We start from the raw sequence: 22,134 nt of genomic DNA, 5'->3' as shown, positions 1-22,134 counted from the left end.
ATGTTTTGAAAATACTACAATCATCCAAGGACAACCTAAGTGTGCCAAAGGGCTTGAACCCATAGCTCAGTTTCTTGATATATTGCAATTTATACAACTGAGGGGATGGTTATATATATAAATATATTAATCATCTACTGAAGACAAGTGTGCGAATGTGAAATGGTTACTTGGTCTCCTAGACCCTTAATTGTTTATGAAAAATTAATGGAGAGAGATAGAGAGAGACAGCTAGAGAGAGAGAAATGCCAAAAATGAATAGCGCGTTAAGAAAACCTGGATGAAAGCTACAAGAGCTCAAATTGAGACGGATCAAAACAAAGAATGACATTTTTTTAATTTATTTTTCCTAATATGAAGAAGAAGAATGGTGTAGTAAAGAATGGATCCACAATATAGCCGGCCAAAACAATAGTTCCCCTAAGCAAACGTTAAAACCGTGTCTTCTTCAACACACCTTCACAGTAGTCACAAGGACAACACCTATGTCTTTTACTTTTCTTTCCTCACTATAAAAGAAAACAACTCTTCTCCCTCTCTTCCTCTCAATCACACTTTCCATCACCATATATTTCCACACCCTTTGAAACTTTCTTTGCTTTTTTTCACTCTTATTATAAAGCTTTTTCAACCCTAATTTTCAAGGCAAGAAACTTTTTTCCATGGAGCCCGACCAACACGAAGACTTGAAAGGCTTGAGCAATGAAAGTGACGTTCCTGATCACGTCAACGACAATACGGGTACTCGCCGCTTCTATGAGTGTATGTTTTGCAAGCAAGGTTTCACCACTGCACAAGCCTTGGGAGGACATATGAACATCCATAGGAGAGATAGAGCCAGGATCAGGCAGCCTACAATCCCTTCGGTATCAAATCAACCCAGAGAGGATTATGCGACACCCGAGGTTCCCCCACCGATTTCAAATCACCCACTATGTTACTCTCCGGGCCAAGCAACATCAAGTAACTATCCTTTATATTTTCCACCAAACCCACATCCATACCATACCCATGATTCATGCACTCAAAAGCCACACCCCTTGAGTTTGTTTGAAGACGATGGGTTTACGAATTTAAGCTTGCAAATTGGTCCAACAACGGGTATAGATAAAAAAGAAGAGGAGAAGAAGCATGATGAGGAAGAAGATGAATTGGACTTAGAACTTCGATTGGGTCATGATCCTTGATACGTTTGCATGTATTTCTTTTCATTTTGGTTTTATTGTACATTAATTGGGTATATTTCATTAGTTCAATTGTTTTGGGTTCTTTTGGTTGTCTCTAGTAGCTGTTATACATAGAAGGAGAAGAAAGAAAATGTTCTTCACATCAACGGCGTGGAAGGAAGAAAGATGAATTGATAAATTAAACATTTGTATGTTGGCTTACAACCTTTTTCAAGGTAGTTATATTGTTGCTTGCATTCATTTTTTAATTATTAAACTAGTTATGGCACATGTTTCTTTACAGTCTATGTGATTTCTACTAGGATGTAAGCCCTAATTGTTGTAAATAGAACACATTTTGGTTAAAACTGAAATGTTCCCTTTGTTTTTTGCATTATATAGTTAAATACAACTGAAAATCTCTTATGATTATATACTAGAGCTCTTTTCTCTATATTCATCTGTGTTCTTCGAACATCTAGCACCTAAATTAGATGCATTTGAATAGTTAAAATGCATTGAAAGAAAACAGCCATTGTTGAGAAGTTTGGTGTAGATTGCCTAATTGGCTTTCTTCCTATATCAATCCTTGGGTAGCTAGAATGTTGGAGAACTCTATATTAAAACCCTTTCTTATCGGGTTGTGGGGTGGGGAGGGGAGGAAATAGAAAGAAGGAACCCATGCCATTCTTTTAGCTTCTCTACCAAAAAATATTCAAGCAAACATGATTTTATAAAAAAAAATCTAAATGTTGGTTTTGATTCTTTTCTTCCCCACATAATCCATCACATAGAAGAGGACTGGCAAGGCCTGAATACAACTTCCTAGAGGAAGAACACTATATTTAATATTCATGATGTCTTTGATTGCATGCATGAGCTCTATCATACTTACAATCAACAATTTATTGCAATATTATCTCTAACACATCCCCTCAATGATATTGAGAGCTGGCCAAAATCCATAGATATTAATATTATCTCTAACACATCCCCTCAATGATATTGAGAGAATTCAGTTATGAGCAAGATTGAAACCTGCAGAGGGTTTGGTCCAAAGAAGAAAAAGAAGGATTATTTTTTGTCAAAAACGTATTGAGGAGAGGTTTTGGGTGCATTCAACTGAGTTTGGATCAATGGGGACCAGATAACCTGTATGCTTTATAAGTAATGTCTGTAGATTCTTTAAACAAAAATTGTTCTTAATTGGTATCTTTTTCTTAATTTACATGAAAAAAATATATTTATGAAATAGTTAGTACTACTTTTTTGCAGAAAATTTTCAATAATAAAAACTGTTTACATTCATCCATCATATATTGTTAGTGCAATGTCTTTCTTGAAGAAACATTCATGAAAAGTAAGTCTTTCTTGGCATTAATATATTTTTATTAGAGAGATATTTTGCTCATATAAAAGTCAATCCAGGATTTTACAATAATCTCAAATGACCAATCATATGAACCTAAAGAAGGTATGCAGTTTTTAAATTTGAGGATGTCTCAATACACGTGAGTACTTGTGATTTGTTTATCCGGGATTCTACGAATCTTAGTTACATTTGCTTAGTGAAGTATTTTTTTTCTAATTACAAGTTGAGAATGTTTATAAGAAGACCAGGATCGATCAACATGTCCCATCGATTTTCCACGTAGGAGTCGTGCAGCATTTATTTTCTCCAAACTTCATGCTTATCAACTGAGAATGTGGCTTTACTTTCTCTAAAGAAATGTTTGCAAAGCTTGTTTTCTCTGGATATCTTTTTTTAGAGGTCATATGACTATTTATTCTCTCCACGTTTCATGTTTTATAGGTTTAGAATGAGACTTTCTTTTGGAAAAATTAAGACTTATAAGATTTCCTTAAAGGTTGTGTTTGTGAGTTTGATCTTATATGGGATGCCTTGTTGTTGGAAAAGAGTCTTTAATTGTGATATTCTCTTGAGGATGCTTTGTACCTAGACAAAAGCTTGTGAACTGAGTCGTATTTTTAGGTTAGATTCTAAGTCTTCTATAGAAAGAGACCTAAATTCTCATCTAACGCCCTTGGTTTTCATATTCATATTATTAGAGACCTAGGGATATGATTTGTCAATTACAGTCACGCTACACTGACTGTAATGGACACTGCATTCAACCCTATGATAACCATAGATTTCTTACCTCAAGATACAAGTTAAAAAATCTACGGTTCTCTATGCATTGTCACGTCAGCACAGTGTTGAACGCAGTGTCCAATGAAGTCGGTTCAGCATTTTCTTTACAATTATGGTCTTCACTTAATGAACTTTGCTTACTAGTCTAAAATTTCAAATTGGTCCAATTCATTTTAATGGTTTTATAGACTTTTGGTGAGCCCCACAATCAAGTTATTTTGTTGTTAGATCAAGACCTTTTGACGAATTTGGGTGTGTGAACTCACTTCCTGGGATCCATCACTTGAGCATATTTATTAGAAGACCATTCACAGTTGGTGGAGCTAACTTGAACTTTGTAGGTCCTATTCATGGTTTCTAAGAATTTTTTGTGATTTATGAGAGATGTAGGAGCCTCGTAACAATTTTGGTATATAAAAAATCTAGCAATATCCAACCTTTAATCTATTTCTTAGTCAATCTATCACTCACAACTCATTTAGAGTTCAAAAACATTTTTCAACCTAGAAGAAACCCAATCGAAAGAGTTTCTTCAAAGAAGATGGAAGTAATGCAAAGAAAATTGATGTTTTGTTATTAGAATAAAGTATAATTGTTACGCTTAATATCATTAATTGGTGCACTATTAAAAAAAGTTGGTGTGGCAATATCAACTCTAAAAATATACAGGTTATGGCTTTAGAGTAGTATAGCCAATGAACTCTTATAAATGAATAAATAATAGTGTTGACTACTCCAATTAATGAAATCATGCTAGATTATCAGTAGGACCTCCCCTTCTCACTAAAGCTAGAGAAACTAACTCATCTTCAGCTATGTGGAGATCAAATGGACCATTAGAGAACTGCTCGTGAAGGATGCTTTTAAATTTGCAACTCCAAGAAGTTTGGTGAACCAAACAAACAATTAGAGATTTAAGATAGGAGTTGTAATTTTAACCCTCACCAACTACTGCTTCTAAACACTCCCTAATCTAAAATATAACACTACTTCAAATCTAGAAGTAACAAAGTAAGTTTGGCACGTGTAGAAAAATGGAAGTGAAGAATAAATAAGAACATAGGGGGAAATTTTATATATTAAGATGTGTGTATGAGAGGGTGTCCAAACGCTTCATGGGGACATTAGCATCATCATCAAACAAGATTTGAGGTTCTTTTAAAATCTCACCATTCAAGAAGTGACTAATCCACTAAGGGTTACTTGAGATGACAAAACTAATTGGATTTGCTCTCCAAGTCATGACTTCAATTCTCTATATATCTCTCCACAAAAAATGTGACTATTTAACTATTGCACACATACCAAGTGAGATGGTATATGCGGCTTACCAAAAAAAAATTGGAATGACTAAAATTAGCGAATAATCCTTGGAGACTCCCAAGTTATTAGAATAAGTTGAGAGCATTTAGTGATCTTTAGGAAATATGGGTCTTCTCTTCATTTTTGTGGTCTTTTTTATAGAGAAAAAAAAAGTATTATAGGGAAGGAAATTAAATATATACGACTCAGCCTCAAACTAGGCTAATTTAGAGCTCTCTATCAAACGATCGATTGGTTTAGATGAGAGGATAAACCCTGAAGATTCTCAAATTAAATGATCTCAAGAAAATATTTATTTATCTCTATGGTAATATCTATGGTATTATGTTTCTAACCTTTTTGCCTGAGCTGTATACTTGACGTTAAGCATCATCGAGGATGGAAAAGTCCTTTTGTGGAGATTCGGCACAAATTAAAATCACATCACGAGCTCCGTCCGCCTGATTGTCATAGTTAATTTGTGGATGCTACAGCTTATTCTTGTTAGTAGCCCCTCAGTCCATCCACTAGCTAAGAAAAGTTTGCTACACGACAGACGTCCTAATTTTGATGTATTTTCTCCTTTAAGAGTGACATGTGGCACTTTTTTTTATCAGGCTTGTTTCACTAGACAGATTTACAAGCCAAAAAATAAAAATCAACTTAATCGCAAATTAGTATAAGGGTGAATCAGGTGTTTTCTCATGCGTACTTGATCTGATCACATTGTGATTTCAAATATCGGTTTTACGTATTGTCTCGTTCATGTTCGAGAACCAGTTGTCTTGGACAAATCAACTCATCCCGAATGAGATAAAGCATTTGATTTGATTTACAATTAACCATAGACAGATTTACCTGGTAGATCTAACTCTTGCACTTTTACTGTAGAAACTCCCTAGAGGAACCTTTACTTTATGAAGTTTGCCACCCAGCAAACCTCACTTTATAAGTTTTGTTACTCCATCAATTTGTGCCATTAAAAAATATGATCAGATGCCACAGGGTTATGAAGGATAAAACTCTAATAATTTAAAAAAATAATATCGAAAAACAAATATTAATTTTCACCATTGAATTTTAATTTTAAATTTAAGAATTCGATAGTCATCTATTTTCAACACCTACTATCAAGCTTAATTATTTTATTTTATTTTTGAATTTTTTCTTTTGAATATGAGTTTTACCATGAAATCCAGAAGTATGTGTTCTGGATTGCTAATTTGATAATCCTTGGGGTCCCAACGACCCCTTAGTAAGATTTGAAAACTTACTAAATAAGTCATGGTAGACTAATTTATAAAAGCAAAGTTTAGTTGAATAACCAACTCGCGAAAGTAAGGGAGTTGAATAACCAACTCGCGAAAACTCACTCGAGAAAGTAAGGGAGTTTTTTTAATAAAATTGCAAACTATAGGTCTACCTGGTAAATCTCTCATAACTATATGTACGTAGAGTCCGACTTTGGAGCAGGCAGCCCGCTTCTAAATTTGAAGGAACCCTCCTCAATGCATGACACATTGTATTCTAAATTTATTTCACGGCCCAACAATGCTGTCAAAATCTGAAATGCCACCTTGGAAATGCAACGTGTAATCCAATGGAGAGGGTTCCTTCAAATTTTTGAAGTGACTGCCCACTCAAAGATTTTCCCATGTATTTATATATATATATATATATATATATATAATATATATATATATATTATATATATATATATATATATATATATATATATATATATATATATATATAGGGTCATGTGAGAAAACATGTAAGAAAACTTTCGTTTTTCAAAATAAGGGTTAGAGGTTTTGGATTGAGCTGATTTTTTGCAAGGATGGTCACTATGATGAGAAGATCATCCTCACAAAAAATCAGCTCAATCAGAAACCTCTAAATCCATCAAAAGTGATTTACAAATTAGTGATAAAAATTGAAAAAAAATCGACGGTCCACATTCTAAATCACTTTTAATGGCGTTAGAAATTTCAGATTGGGCTGATTTTTTTTTTTTTTTTTTGATGATCTTCCCATCATAGAGATCATCCTCACAAAAAATCAGCTCAATCTAAAATTTCTAACCCATATTTTAAAATTTTATTTACCGCCGAAAGTTTTCTTACATGTTTTCTCACATGGCCCTTGAACCTGACCCATATATATATATATATATATATATATATATATATATATATATATAGGGGACGGTTCAGCAATCCTAAAGTTTGTCAAGTTTGGTGTCAAATATTTTTCAAAATATGGGTTAGAAGCTTTGGAATGAGCTGATTTTTTGTGAGAATGATCTCTATGATGAGGAGATCATCCTTACCAAAAATCAGCATATTCTAAAACTTCTAACCCCATCAAAAGTGATTTACAAAAATTGGACGGTCCACAATTCTTCAACTTGTAAACTAGGGTTAGAAGTTTCAAAATGAGCTGATTTTTTGTGAGGATGATCTCTTCACCGTAGAGATCATCCTCACAAAAAATCAGCCTATTCCAAAACTTCTAACGCCATCAAAAGTGATTTACAAAAAATGTTTGACACCAAACTTGACAAACTTTAGGGTTGTCGAACCGCTCCCATATATATATATATATATATATAGGGTCCGTTCAGCAACAAACATTTTGGCAAAACATTTTTCAAAACATGGGTTAGAGGTTTTGGAATGGGCTGGTTTTTGGTGAGGATGAGGAGATCATCCTCACCAAAAACCAGCCCATTCCAAAACTTCTAACCCTAGTTTACAAGTTGAAAAATTGTTGATCATCCATTTTTTATAAATTATTTTTTATGGGGTTAGAAGTTTTGGAATGGGCTGATTTTTGGTGATGATGATCTCCTTACCGTAGAGATCATCCTCACCAAAAATCAGCCCATTCCAATACCTCTAACCCATGTTTTGAAAAATGTTTTGCCAAAATGTTTGTTGCTGAACATTTCCCATATATATATATATATATAATGTCTTTTATACAATAAAGTTGAATAGAATATATTTAGTCATGAAATCATTTTTTATTAAACACATACAAATTTTCAATTAACTCAATCGTGATTTTCAAAATATCATTCGAGTTATCTAGTTTATTTCTTGAGATTTTGTGAAGTCTAAACTGTTGTATAAATCTATCTCAGTGGTAAATCAAATCAAGATGACTTGAGCAATCTCGGACAAGATTCAAAACCATGGGTTACACCCATTGTAATACATAAATATTTGTTTATAGATGATAAATTATTTATTTTTTAATTTAATTGATTTAATTAATTAATTATCATATAATTTAATGGTAAATTTTGTATATATATATATATATTGGGGTGGTTCAAGGGATATATGTAAAAACAATGGTTTTTCAAAATATGGGTTAGAGGTTTTGGATTGAGCTGATTTTTTACGAGGATGGTTACTATGATGAGAATATCATCTTTATAAAAAATCAGTTCAATCTAAAACTTCTAAATCCATCAAAAGTGATTTACAAATTATTGGCAAAAAATTGACAATCCACATTCTAAATCACTTTTAAATGGAGTTAGAAGTTTCAGATTGGACTATGTTTTTTTTCGGATGATCTTCCCATCATAGAGATCATCCTCACTATAAATCAGCTTAATCCGAAACTTCAAACCTATATTTTGAAAATTTATTAATCTTCCATTGTTTTTACATATGTTTTTTCATATGTCCCTTGATCCATTCCCTATATATATAATTTATAAAAGTCTTCTCAGATCAATTTTTTGTTCTCATTTTAATCATATATACCCTTTTGAGAGCAATTCCAAACCTATCTCTATATTTAGAGATAGGGACCTTTGAACCAAGTTCCAATCGGTCTCTTAATTTTTGACACACCCTCTAAATCACTATTCACGTTATTAGAATTGAAGACGAAACAAGAAAATAGAGATGGTCTCTATTTCACTATTCATCTTGTACAAATACCAATTGTGTCCCCATTATTTTACAAAAATGCCATTCTTAATTTCCTTTTTCAATTAAAATATATTTTAAATATAATATTTTGTCTCTTATTTATTTTCAATTATTATTATTCAATATTTTTAATTCTTTTTATTAAATATTTTAAAAAAATATATGTTAAACTCATATTTAATCAATTGTTTGATTAAATTCAACAAAAAAAAATTATAATAAAAAATCAGTTTAATCATGAATATTCATTTTGTTATAATTTTTTTATTAAAATAAATGAAATTAATTTAAATATATATATTTATATTTTTTTACTAAACATAAGAAGATCATATCAAATTTGATTTCTCATACAATTGGTGAATTTTTATTTTATTATTTAACTTTGGGTAATAAGAAAAGTTAGGATTTCCTATGGTAAATTTTTTTTTTTTTAATATTTAACTTGGAGTGTAATAAGTAAAACTGGAATGTCAATAGCATTCTATTATGTAAATAGTGAATAGTGAATAGTGAATTAGAGGCACCCGTTTGGAGTTGCTCTTGACAAACATATATGCTAAAATTAATTAGTTTGACAAAAACGCGACAATTGTGGGTCAGTTTGAAGGAAAAAAGTTATGCTACGTGGCATATTTTAGTCGGTGGTGGCACAAATTCTGTATGATCTTTTATGGTACAGCAGATTTAGAAGACACTCTGGGTCCATTTAGCATATATGTTTATGTCTAAATTCAGACGTGATTGGTAGATTCTAACCTATCAAGTTTCAATCACCAATCAAGATTATTTTTTAAACAAAAATCCTTATAAGGGGGCCAGAATATAGTGCCACTTGGCTAAAAGGGGATGTGTAGTAGGATAACGTTAATAAAACCGGGCTATACTAAATAAAAAATTCCTTTAAATTCTCACCAGGAGGGAATGGACATAGATGGAACAAAGAAGGTTTTCTAAGGACATCAAGTGGGACCCATATTTGAAAAGCTTTAAACTCAACCTTTTATGATTCAATGCATTTCGTCTTCTCTCTCTCTAAAGGTCTCAATCAATGGACCAAGAACCACCACTTTCGTTTTTTGAGAATTTAAAAGGAAAGAAAAACAACCCAAACAACGAAAATTAGATATTTTTAATCCACCTGTCTTCTTCATCGTCCTCTTCTCTGCTGTTTTGAGCTTCTCGGTATTAGAAACCCAGCAACCAAAACCTCTTCTTCTTTCTTCCTGCAGTGTCTCAAGCAGAAGAAGGCCAGTTTTTAAGGGCGTATGGTGGTTTTCTGAGTTTAATTTGATGGATGAGAAGAAAAGGTACTGTTTTTTTTTTTTTTTTTAATTAATGGAAGGTGGGAGGTTTTTGTTTCTTTAATGGAGGTTTTGGAGATTTGAAGGTTAAGAAGGGTTAAAGGATTAGTGAATTTCTTGGCTCTCAAAATCAATCAGTATTGCTCGGTATCTGAAGGGAGTTTGGTTGAAAAATCTGGTTGTTTGGCAACTGAAGGTGTGTTTTCAGGTAATTATTTATCTTCCCCTGCATTCCTGGTTTCTGGGTTTTTATTTTCAGGTTCAGAGATCTTCTTTTCTCACACAAAACAAAGAAAATGTAAAATTTAGGGGGGGGGGGGGGGGGGGGAATAAGAACAAAAAATAGACAATTTTGATTTTGAAAAAAAAAAAAAAAAAAGGGAAATTTGGAGGTCTTGTGTTGATTAGTATATTAGGTGTTGAAATGTGACAAATGGATTTTTGTTATGGGTTCTGGGTTTTATTGAACATTTTTAGTGAATGAGATAGAGCTTGAAAAAGCTTGGGTTTTAGTTTAAGTGAGTTTTCTTTGTTTGTTTTGCTGTATTAGGTTCCTGAAAGATTCAATCTTTGTGCATAAGTGGATTGAAATAAGCAGTTCTTGCCCCTAAGAGGCAATGTTAAAAGCAATAGCTCCTGGGCTATTGTTTTTTTCTCTAATTTTATCAGTGTGCATTGCAAGTAATGGATTGCCCCTATGTAATTGCGACGACGATGACCTCTGGAGTATCGAGAGCATTATGGAATACCAGAGAGTTAGTGATTTTCTTATTGCAGTAGCTTACTTCTCTATCCCAATTGAGCTCTTATACTTCATTAGTTGCTCCAACATCCCTTTCAAATGGGTCCTAGTTCAATTCATCGCGTTCATCGTTCTTTGTGGAATGACCCATTTGTTAAATGCGTGGACTTACGGTCCGCACCCATTCCAACTGATGCTTACCCTCACCATCTTCAAATTTCTCACTGCTTTGGTCTCTTGTGTAACCGCAATAACTCTTGTAACACTCATCCCTCTACTTCTCAAAGTGAAGGTGAGAGAGCTTTTCTTAAAGAAAAAAGCTTGGGAGCTTGACCGAGAGGTTGTGATGATGAAGAAACAAAAGGAAGCAAGTAAGCATGTTCGAATGCTAACCCACGAGATTAGGAAATCTCTTGATACCCATACTATTTTGTACACCACTCTGATTGAGCTATCCAATATGTTGGGTCTACAGAATTGTGCGGTTTGGATGCCTAATGAAGATAAAACAAAGATGAATCTGACCCATGATTTAAAAGGGAGGAGCTCGTCAAATTCGTACTGTTTTTCAATCCCAATTAATGATATAGATGTTGTGGAGATCAAGAAGAGCGAGGGAGTGACGATATTGAGGCCGGACTCCACTCTTGGAGCTGCAAGCAGCAGTGGGGCTGGCGAGCCAGGTTCCATGGCTGCGATTCGGATGCCGATGTTGAGGGTATCGAACTTCAAAGGGGGGACACCGGAGCTTATCCAAACTTGTTACGCGATTCTTGTTTTGGTTCTTCCAAGTGCGAATGCCCGAGTTTGGAGATACCAAGAGTTGGGGATTCTCAAGGTGGTTGCTGACCAAGTGGCTGTCGCTCTCTCCCACGCCGCCGTACTTGAAGAGTCTTGGCTGATGAGAGAAAAACTTGTGGAGCAGAACCGTGCATTGCAACAAGCAAGGAAAAACGCAATGATGGCAAGCCAAACGAGGAACTTGTTTCAGAAGGTGATGAGTAATTGTATGAGGAAGCCGATGCACTCGATCTCAGGATTTCTTTCGTTGATTCAACAAGAGAATATGGGCAAAGAACAGCGAATCATCGTTGACACGATGTTGAAAACTAGTAGTGTCATCTCAACCTTGATAAATGACATGATGGAGATTTCGACAAAGGATAGTGGAAGGTTTTCATTGGAGATGAGATGTTTTCGGCTTCATTCCATGATAAAGGAAGCAGCTTGCCTTTCCAAGTGCCTTTGTGTTTGGAGGGGTTTTAGTTTCGATATTGAAATAGAAAACTCATTGCCTGATTTGGTGATGGGCGATGAGAGAAGAATTTTTCAGGTTATAATTCATATGATTGGAAATCTCTTGAATGGGTGGAATGGAGGAGGGACCGTTATTTTTCGGGTATGTGCCGTGGGTGAAAGTGAGGGAAGGAATGACCAAAGATGGGAAATGTGGAGTGCAAACTCATCTGATAGGCTCATTTATATAAAGTTTGAAACTGAAATTAACAATGGTGGTTCTCAGTCGGAAGGCTCAATCTTGTCTACACAGTTTGCTAGTAGGAAATGCGAGGCTGGGGGAATTGAGGATGGACTGGGCTTCGATGTGTTCAAAAAGCTTGTGCAGGTAAGAATGCATAATTTTTAAACTATGTGGTTAGGAATTGTTGATTTGGTGCTCCTTCAGAAGAAAATTTGTGGACCATCTCTTGTTAATTGGAAAAACAACTAAATTTTATCATTGAATTCTACAACCTAAAATTTTTGAGGAATTCCAGGCCTTGTAGGTAAGAGAAAGATGAATTAAAAAAAAATGCATTTGTGAAAATCTAGGAGTGGGCCCAACAGGTTATAATCTTAGAGAAAGTCGATTGAGATGATCTAGAAGAAGCCAATTATAGCTTCTGTTAAAAGGAATGTGTGAGTTGATTGTTCTAGAAGAGCGAGAAACACACCCAAAAGAGCATATAAATTCTTTCTTTTTTTTTATTTTTTTATTTTTTGCAAGGCAATAGATGTTTGTGTAGCATTAACAGCTTCTAAATCTGCAGATGATGCAAGGGAACATCTGGGTGATACCAAGTTCTTGTGGCCTTGTTCAAAGCATGACTATCATCCTTAGATTTCAACTCCAACCATCAATAGATGGTGTCTTACTCGAACCTAGAAGATCCTCGGAACATCCACCTTTCAATATTCTGTTCAGAGGCCTTAAAGTTTTATTAGCCGAAGACGATGATCTTAACAGGCTTGTGACCCGTAAACTACTTGAAAAGTTGGGTTGCCACGTCTCTGCTGTTTCGTCTGGGCTTGAATGTCTGAGTGCTCTTGGCCCTTCTGGAACTTCTTTCCAAATCGTTATTTTAGACCTCCATATGCCCGAGATGGATGGGTTCAAAGTTGCAACAAATATTCGAAAGTTCCATAGCCAGAGTTGGCCATTGATTGTAGCCCTGACAGCTAGTTTTGATGAAAATACGTGGGGAAGATGCTTGCAAGTTGGAATTAATGGTATCATCCACAAACCGGTTTTGTTACAAGGAATGGCGGACGAGATTCACAGAGTCCTACAAAAGGCAAGCAAATGTGTGTGAAGATGAGATCATAAATTGTTTATTGGGTTGTCAATATTGTTCCCAACATATTGTCAGATCTTGATTGACTGAAAAAACAATGTTACACAAAGTGGTAATTGTCAAAATTTTATACAAAATTTAACTCTTTTTCATATTTTGTTTAACTTCATTAATTGAACTTTGTTAGCTTATTGACACACTCACATATTTTGCAGATGATGTAAATTTTTACAAATGCATATCAGACTAGCATGGCTTTATTGCATTATGATTAAAATGACCTTTTTCTCTGTTAATTATCAGGAAAGTATGCTTGAGCTAAACTTTTTTTTATTTAAGCTTGACTGTAATTTTGTTTGAGATATTTAAGGCCGAAGAACAATTTTTTTGAGAAAACCATTTAGCGCCTGTTCAAAAAGAAAATGGGGTTGACACTATTTTATCTTTCTGTTAGAACTAATTTGCTTTGAGTGCATATTGTCAACCTCACAAATGCAATGTGATCTTTCTTTTTGCGTATCTTTTATTATTGGTTTATGTTAATGGACCACTAAAAAGGGTGATTTAGACATACCACTTCACATTTCTGAGAATATTTGAGATACCCATGTTTCCAAACTGAGAACATGCTGCCTTTACCTCTGTCTTCTTTAATAGGCTCATCAAAAATGACCTAATTATCATCATCCTCAACCTCTAACTAAAGACCCTTGATTTTTTGTTTTTAACAAAACCAGCCATCTTTCAAGCTCCGTAGTGAATTGTTTTTAATCTACTGAACCTCATCTTTAATCCACTGTTGTGAACATCATTTTAGTCCCTTGATTTGTCTAATCCAAATTATATTATTTTTTACTTCAAAAACCATATCTTGTTCTTGAGGTTTGAAGGGTGAAGTAGATGGAACCTAAAGACTGCAAAGTACGAGAAAAAAATATTTACCCAAAAAGTAAATGATGCCTGATTTTGAAAAGAAAAATCAAAGTGGTTTTTTTTGTTTGAGGTTGAAAAGGATGGTATTTAGGTCATTTGTCTTTGATCTATTATAGAAGACCAAGGTCAAGAGGCATATATTAGTTTCAAAGCTTAGTTAACTTAATTATTCTATCGTACAAAACAGGGTTTTTGTCCTGATCATAAACATGATACATGGTGTAAATTGTGTGGAAAGATGTAAAGATCAACTCTCTTTATAAAAACAAAATCTACCTAAAACTATCCACATAAATAAAGCACTCAAACTTCCTATGACCACTACTCTCTCTCTCTCTCTCTACAAACCCACCATCTCATGCCTCAAATTCTCTCTTTCTCTTCAAATACCTAATCATCCTTCTCTTCCATTTTCTTTTTCTTTTATCGAACAAATGATGGAACATCAAATGTGTATGTTGGAAATGTATTTGTACTCAATGTTTCATTCAATTGTCCTATCTGATGTGTATGATGGATTATAATTTTCTTTCTCCTTTGAGTGTACTCCCTTTACCAACATTTTTGGTGGAAAAAAAAAGTTTAAAAGATCACCAATGACATGACAACAAAAGATCTAAAGCATATGCTTCGAGATTGATTAGAGATCAAGATTTAAAGAGGTAGATATGGGTAGAGAGTAAAGTGGTTTTCAACTTTTAATATCACCATGCTACCTTAACTCTCTTCCAAAACACTTCCCTCACTAAGGAAATTTTCTTTTATCGCTATATATATATATATGGGAGCGGTTCAGCAGTCCCATATGGTGCCACGCATTTTTCAAAACATGGGTTACAAGCTTTGGAATGAGCTGATTTTTTGTGAGGATAATCTCTATGAGGAGATCATCGTTATCAAAAATCAGCTCATTCCAAAGCTTCTAACCCTGTCAAAAGTGATTTACAAAAATTGGATGGTCCACGATTCTTCAACTTGTAAACTTGGGGTTAGAAGTTTCAAAATGAGCTGATTTTTTGTGAGGATGATCTCTTCACCGTAGAGATCATCCTCACAAAAAATCAGCCTATTCCAAAACTTGTAACCCCATCAAAAGTAATTTACAAAAAATGCGTAGCACCATATGGGGCAACATAAGGGGCTACTGAACTGCTCCCTATATATATATATATATATAGGGGGGGGCGGTTCAATGGCCATATGAAAAAACTTTCGTTTTTCAAAATAAGAGTTAGAGGTTTTGGATTGAGCTGATTTTTTGCAAAGATGGTCACTATGATGAAAAGATCATCCTCACAAAAAATCAGCTCAATCAGAAACTTCTAAATCCATCAAAAGTGATTTACAAATTAGTGATAAAAATTGGTAAAAAATCGACGGTCCACATTCTAAATCACTTTTAATGGGATTAGAAGTTTCAGATTAGACTGATTTTTTTTTTTTTTTTTTTTTTTTGATGATCTTCCCATCATAGAGATCATCCTCACAAAAAATCAGCTCAATCCAAAATTTCTAACCCATATTTTAAAATTTTATTAAAAACGAAAGTTTTTACATATGTTTTCTCATATGGCCCTTGAACCTGACCCATATATAAGGCACAAAAGTGAATGACTCGTCCCACGGGCATCCACTGGTTATTCAATAAAATGTGGATGATTATGTCTTAAATCAATCCCTAAAAACTGTATTTTCCTTCGAAAGGGTGTGCTAGAACGGCTTTCCGTTATAATGGACTGTATTTGAAAATTTAATTTTTAATTTAAAATGGTTATTGTGTTGTCACAAAGTCATAAAATATCAAAATGGTTTTGTTATTTTTGGAAGTATCATGCTGAAATAATGTTTAGACAAGGAAACTTGATCATTTTGTTTATCTTGAGAAAACAGCTATTGAGCATTGATTATAACTATCATTGATATGTCTTTGCAAAATTGTGCTCAAGTGGTAATTCTGTCAAGATCTATTCGTTAATTGGGGATCCTATCCTCTTTGGTGTATGATATCATTATTTATTGACTTCACCAACCAAGCAAATTAGCATAACTAAGACCAGTGCATATGATGTGCGGGTGTTGCACATGCCCAGGGACTAATTTTTGGACCAGACCATGGTTTATATACTGGGCAAAACCTAAATACAAGTCTGATCCGTTGTGTACTTGATTATCTAGAAAAAATAAAAATAAGTAAGACTTAAATTTATTATTTCATTTTTTATTTTATGATGGGGTGTTTGGATCCATAGGTCCAACTATGAGGAGGAAGGCAACCGACTTCTTAGAACACCATATCTCACCCAAATCCTATGAATACATGCAATATCCCCATGATCCACACATCATGTAAATCAGGACAAATTCTTATGGGTGGCAAACAAGAGGGATTGAACTCACAACGTCTCCCTTTTAGAGTGTGATGATAAAAAAAACAAAAAGAAAATGCGCATTGGATTCTATTATGATTTTTTAGGTTTATAATATATAAATATAAATAATAATATGTTCAATGGTCTGAAAATTAGTAGTATTTTTATCTTTTAAGATAAATTTCATCTACCAAAAAATTGTAAAATGTCATCAGGCTCATTCATATTTGCTATGTTATTGTTAAAGTAAAGAGTCATGATAATATGATGCCCCCATCACAAAATCGTAGATTAATTGTCTCGGGATACATAAGAAAAAGATTTATGATTATACGTATCCCGAAGTAATTGATCTACAATTCTGTGACGAGCGCGTGTGTTAGAAAATCATTACATTAAGTAATTGTTTCCGTAACATTATTTTCATTTGAAACTATGAATAAAAAGAAAAAGGTTTACTCAAATCTCGGGAAAAAGCATATTAATTACATGTTCACGAAAATGTACATACCCCAAGGGGGAAAAAGAGCAATTGCTCCAGCACATCCACATCAAGAGAGTATTTTGAGTATGCCACGTGGGGAGTACAGGACTCAGAGTCTCGCAAATCAAATCAAATACTCACCATACCATCCTTGAGATGATCAGATGCCACGTGTCATAAAGGTAAGGTTTTGGACTCGGTGAAGGTGATACAACTTGAAAACTACGCTAGGGTTTCTCTCTGTCTTCGCACACGAACACTGATCGAAATCGAATTCGAATTCGAATTCTTTCTTCTGCAAATCCATGGCTTTTGGAAATTTGTTTGAATCATCCACCGAAACGGAGAAGTTCCTCTGCGATAGATTGGTCGATCCAAACCAACCAATCTCGGAGCGTTTTAGAGCTCTCTTCTCACTTCGCAATCTCCGTGGCACTGGACCTCGCGAGGCGCTTCTTCTCGGTAAATTTATTCGACAAATCTCTTTAATTCAATTTTTTGGTAGATAAATTTATCATTTTTATGTTTCAATAATTTCATTGATTGATCGATTGTTTTTGTTTCACGTTGGGTTTCTTAATTAGGTAGATTTTTCTTTTAAAAAAAAAACAGAAATTTGAATGCCTAATTATGTGAAATGTTTTTCCTTGAATTATATTGTGTGATTTGTACCACTAATTAGAGAATTCTTGTAGTTTTTGATAGTTTTGACAAAATATTTGGAAATTTCTTTGTTGCCTGGTCTAACAAAATGGGTTGAAACGTCCGTTATTATTTACGTAGAAAAAAGAGTGAAACTGATCTGACGTTTAGGCTCTGTAAAACACCCAGAAAAAAAAAATTCGAAGAAGAGGCTCACCCAAATTGCCACTAAACACACAAGAATAATTTTCAAAGAAAATTTTTATTGAAAATAATATTTTTCATTAAAATATTTCTAAGCAGACAGAATGCCTGGAATTCTCAACATTGGGTAAGGGGAGGGGTCCTTCAGTTCTATAAAAAGTGTACAGAAGTTGATGTTTCTTTCAGTTAGTCACAAAAGAAACGGTGATGCATGTCTGAATCATTATGGAATTATTGGTTGATTTCTATTGGATTTTCATTTGGAGGACTTGCAGCAACAAGGGATTCTTCAAATTTGCTTGCCCATGAGGCGGCATTTGCATTAGGTCAAATGCAAGATACTGATGCAGTTCGGCCTTAGAAGGGATTCTTAATGATCATTCTTTGCATCCCATTGTACGCCACGAGGTACATTTGTTGTTTTCTCATTTGCTGTATCCTATGAGTATTCGTTGTTTCTTTTATTGGTTACATTTGTTTTTTTTTTTTTTTTTTGACATATTCAGTCTCTTTTAACCAGGCAGCAGAAGCTTTGGGGGCAATTGGTTTGGAGGGTAATATCCCCATATTAAAAAGGTGTTTGGTTTCGGATCCTGCTCAAGAGGTGCGAGAAACATGCGAGTTGGCCCTTAGACGAATTGAAGAACAAAAGAATATCAATCATAATGGTGAAATATCCACAGTTACCGCATCGCCTTTTCTTTCGGTTGATCCAGCGACACCTGCATCTTGTAGTTCTTCTTTAGATGAACTGAGGTTTGTTTGTATTTAACTTACAGCTACAATTACAGTCCTGTAACTCTCATACATTTTTGTTGAGTGGTTCTTGCTTATTATTTAAGGGAAGTTCTTCTAAATGAAGAGAAAGGCATGTATGAGCGATATGCGGCTCTTTTTGCACTTCGAAATCATGGAGGAGATGGAGCTGTCAGTGCTATTATTAACTCGTTGGGTGCTGGAAGTGCTCTTTTGCGGCATGAGGTCTGAAAAATATTTTTACCATTGTTTTATGTGAATTTATCATTGCAAGAGAAAGATGTTTGACTAATCTGTCATATGGTCTATATGGATGATACTAAGTATAGGTATGGTTTCTAAGTAATATTATATAAAGGTAATTTATATAGATGACTTTTACGAGTCTCCTCTTTATTATTTTTTAATTATTTTATTTACAGAAATACCCATTTTGTATTTTTTAAATACAAGAAATTAATATTTTGTGGAAATCTGAATTTCCTTTTCAGTTGGTCTGTAATTGAAAATAGTTTATGTCTGGTTAATCAACCCCAAGGGGTTGGCCTAGTGGAAAGCCGAGCCTTGATAAGCTCCTCAGGAAGGGTAGGTCAAGTGTTCGAAACCCCACGAAACATTGAATTCCTTGGGACCACCCTCCAAGGTCCGGTTGACCCTCGACTCAACCAGTTGCACATAGGACTATCCGAGGGGGCAGTGCGTGTGACAGTGGGATTAGTTTCACCTGAAGGGTGGGGATACCACGATAAGCAAAAGAAAAAAAAATTTGGTTGGTTCATCATTAACCAATTCCTTGTTTTACCGACGACGTAGCTCATAGATCACCTAATTTTTTGACAAATGAGATCACAACCTTGTGTTCAAAAATCTGGATCAGTTGGTCGGTTTTCTAGAAAAGGAGAAAAAAGTATAGAAAGGGAGGGTGAGAGGGAGCAGAAACACAAACAAACATTAATTTTATGTATAAATGTATTAAAGACAGATAGATATAGAAATTTTAAAATTTGTTGAGACCCATGAATTTAGTGTGCCATTTTAAGTTCCAAACTATGCTTAAGCGTACAGAAAACTCAAACAAGTCAATGATTTGTTGTCCCTTTCCAATGTTGACATGCATTTTGCTGAACTCCACGTAGTGCCACTCTATGGGACTGTTTCTTTGGTTGCGTTCATGCAGACTGCAACTCACCTTCATCTTGACCATGCATTTTTGCAGTTGTTTTCTCAACCAAGTTTTTACCTTTATTACATTATTTTACAGGTTGCTTATGTCTTGGGCCAACTTCAAAACAAAGCTGCTTCTGCTGCCCTTTCCGATGTACTTAGGGATGTAAACGAGCACCCAATGGTTAGACATGAAGCTGCTGAAGCACTTGGTTCCATTGCAGGTACTGTCTGACAACTGATATATTGGTTTTTTATGTATTGCACTTGCACAGACTACTTGAGAAAAAAGAAATGTATTTGATCTTGAAGTGATGTGCCACGCCTTGAGATTAATTGATTTGTCAGTCGAGTAAGATGTTAGCATACATTTGGTCCCAGCAATGTAACTTCAAAATGGATGATTTGTTAAGAGTATCAGCGTGTGTTGGTAAATAAAGCAAGAGCTTATATTTCCGTGCCAAATCTTTTATAACTCTCCAATTAATGAAATTATATGACATGCCTATAGAAACACCAAAAGTTGGTTAAACAAAAGGGGAAAAAAGGTGAGAATTGAGAAGCTCCGATACAGCCCACCTTCAAATTTTTCCTCACTAACTCCCTCATTCTCACCAAACATGTTAAAGCTTGAATAGCCTCTCTCCTGGTAGAAACCAATGTTATCAAATAGCATATGCGACCAGCATATGTTGTGCGCATATGCGAAATCGCACAGGGCACATGCGGTTGCATATTGTACAAAATATTTTTTTATTTAAAATAAATAAAAAAATAAAAAAGATGGAAATGTCTTAAAAATCAGAAAAATATAAGAAAATAAAAACAAACCTATAACAATATATTTGGATTTTGGATAGCACTCATTTTTAAAATTGAATAAAATTGAATACATTTAGTCATTTAATAATAAGAATAAAAGAACTTGAGAAGCTAAATAGTCAATAATATATAAACTATTCATGATACGAAGGTGGCCTACTTTAATTATCAAGTTCTAGTCCTAGATAATTAAAGTGGATTCTGCTTTAATACTTTAATCATTGGATACTATGATCTTATGTTAGAATGCATAAACTCAATATTTTGAAAAAATAAAGTAAAAAAAATAAGATTTAAAAAGAATATATGCGAGTCAAAGAATGAAAGAAATAACTTAGAATAATGCATGAATAAGGGATAGAAATAGGGTAGTTGTAGGAGTAGATAGATTAAAAAAAAACTTGAATTTAGTGCTCCAGTAGTCAAATCATTGCCTATTGGACTAATATTCCATCGCATACTTTGTATGCCATGGCATAATAAACCAGAAACCCTAAATCACATATGCCATCATGGCATATGCAATCGCATTTGCAACACTGGTAGAAACCTAAAACGGGCTCCTTCTTCAGAGAAGAAATCGAAAGAAGGTGTGGTCGTTGAAAAAAATATAATGGTCATCCACACCATATTTGATTTTGTTTCTGGTATGTTAATGGTTGTGGTAATATAAGCTCACTCAAACGAGGATTTTTCCTAGCTAGTGTTAGTGTGCTTTGGACATGTGTGTTCAATACATTCATCTGTCGATATCTATACGGCAGAGTTTTCATTGTTTCTCTTGCTTCATTTTTTTAGTTTGTTCAAATTTTGTTTCAAACATATAGTAGTTGATCATCTCTCCACTTCAAAATCGTCTTTTTGATGTATTCCATGTATAGTGACTGTTCCTTCCTCATGATTGAATTGTTTTATCCTTCACTTTGTCTATTTTCAATTCTATTGTTTCTTATTCTAAGCTCGAATCATCTATAGATAACCAAAGCATTGCTCTTCTTGAGGAGTTTGTAAAGGATCCCGAGCCTATCGTCTCACAAAGCTGTGAAGTCGCTCTCAGCATGCTGGAGTTCGAAAGATCTGGAAAATCTTTTGAGGTATGTTTCTGGAAACTGAAATAGAAGTGCCCAAGTCCTTATCTGCTTTACATTTTCAAGAGAAATAATTTTAATACTTCTGCCCTTTCCCATGCAGTATCTCTTCATGCAAACACCTCAGGTGCAGTAGTCACCTACTATAATACTATATCAGTTTTCCAAGCGCAACTTTTTTGCATTCACCCTTCAAGAAAAACATTAATGACAAAACATCAGTTATGTGTCATTTTGAGAGGCAACCCCAGATTTACGCGGACGCTTGCACTTGCATTTGCTGCACCAACACCTGGGACCACTTAAGATGCATGACATGGTACTCCTTAAGACATTTGCAAGCTTGATGACAGTAATATGATGTGGTGTGTGTTAAGTATGACAATTAAGCGTCCTTCGATACATTTTATGTCAGAATTTGTTTGTAGATTTTCAGATAAAAATTAATCAATGCCTTTTTTACTGTCTTGGATGGAA

General features: G+C 34.3%; 2 protein-coding genes across 5 annotated transcripts; both read left to right on the top strand.

The window, feature by feature from the left end:
• The first annotated feature begins 9,610 nt into the window (after positions 1-9,610).
• LOC147403419 (protein EIN4-like) lies at positions 9,611-13,491 on the top strand. 4 transcript variants are annotated; one of them, XM_086439002.1, is made up of 4 exons: positions 9,611-9,886; positions 9,967-10,076; positions 10,431-12,246; positions 12,671-13,491. In XM_086439002.1, the coding sequence occupies exons 3-4, from the start codon at positions 10,498-10,500 to the stop codon at positions 13,211-13,213; spliced, it is 2,292 nt and encodes a 763-aa protein (XP_086295128.1). In that variant the 5' UTR covers positions 9,611-9,886; positions 9,967-10,076; positions 10,431-10,497; the 3' UTR covers positions 13,214-13,491. The 4 variants fall into 4 exon arrangements, with proteins under 4 accessions (XP_086295128.1, XP_086295126.1, XP_086295127.1 ...); XM_086439000.1 differs by having other exon boundaries at positions 9,967-10,088; XM_086439001.1 differs by having other exon boundaries at positions 9,611-10,076.
• A 3,639-nt stretch (positions 13,492-17,130) lies between these two features.
• Positions 17,131-22,134, top strand: LOC147403418 (deoxyhypusine hydroxylase-like). The gene is given in 8 exon segments (XM_086438998.1): positions 17,131-17,443; positions 18,103-18,177; positions 18,180-18,235; positions 18,348-18,583; positions 18,670-18,808; positions 19,845-19,971; positions 21,545-21,663; positions 21,761-22,134. Coding segments are annotated over 8 exon segments (942 nt in total). The 5' UTR covers positions 17,131-17,286; the 3' UTR covers positions 21,794-22,134.

Source organism: Akebia trifoliata, chromosome 4, assembly GCF_017979445.1.
Source record: "Akebia trifoliata isolate Shusen 1 chromosome 4, ASM1797944v1, whole genome shotgun sequence".
Classification (NCBI taxonomy): domain Eukaryota; kingdom Viridiplantae; phylum Streptophyta; class Magnoliopsida; order Ranunculales; family Lardizabalaceae; genus Akebia; species Akebia trifoliata.
This window is presented reverse-complemented; position numbering and strand designations above follow the sequence as displayed.

What these genes read in the sequence shown, in the direction of transcription:
- LOC147403419 (XM_086439002.1), top strand. Translation starts at nt 10,498, where the DNA reads ATGTTAAAAGCAATAGCTCCTGGGCTATTGTTTTTTTCTCTAATTTTA. An exon ending in TGTTCAAAAAGCTTGTGCAG is followed by an intron (nt 12,247 to 12,670) that starts GTAAGAATGCAT and finishes CTAAATCTGCAG; the next exon opens with ATGATGCAAGGGAACATCTG.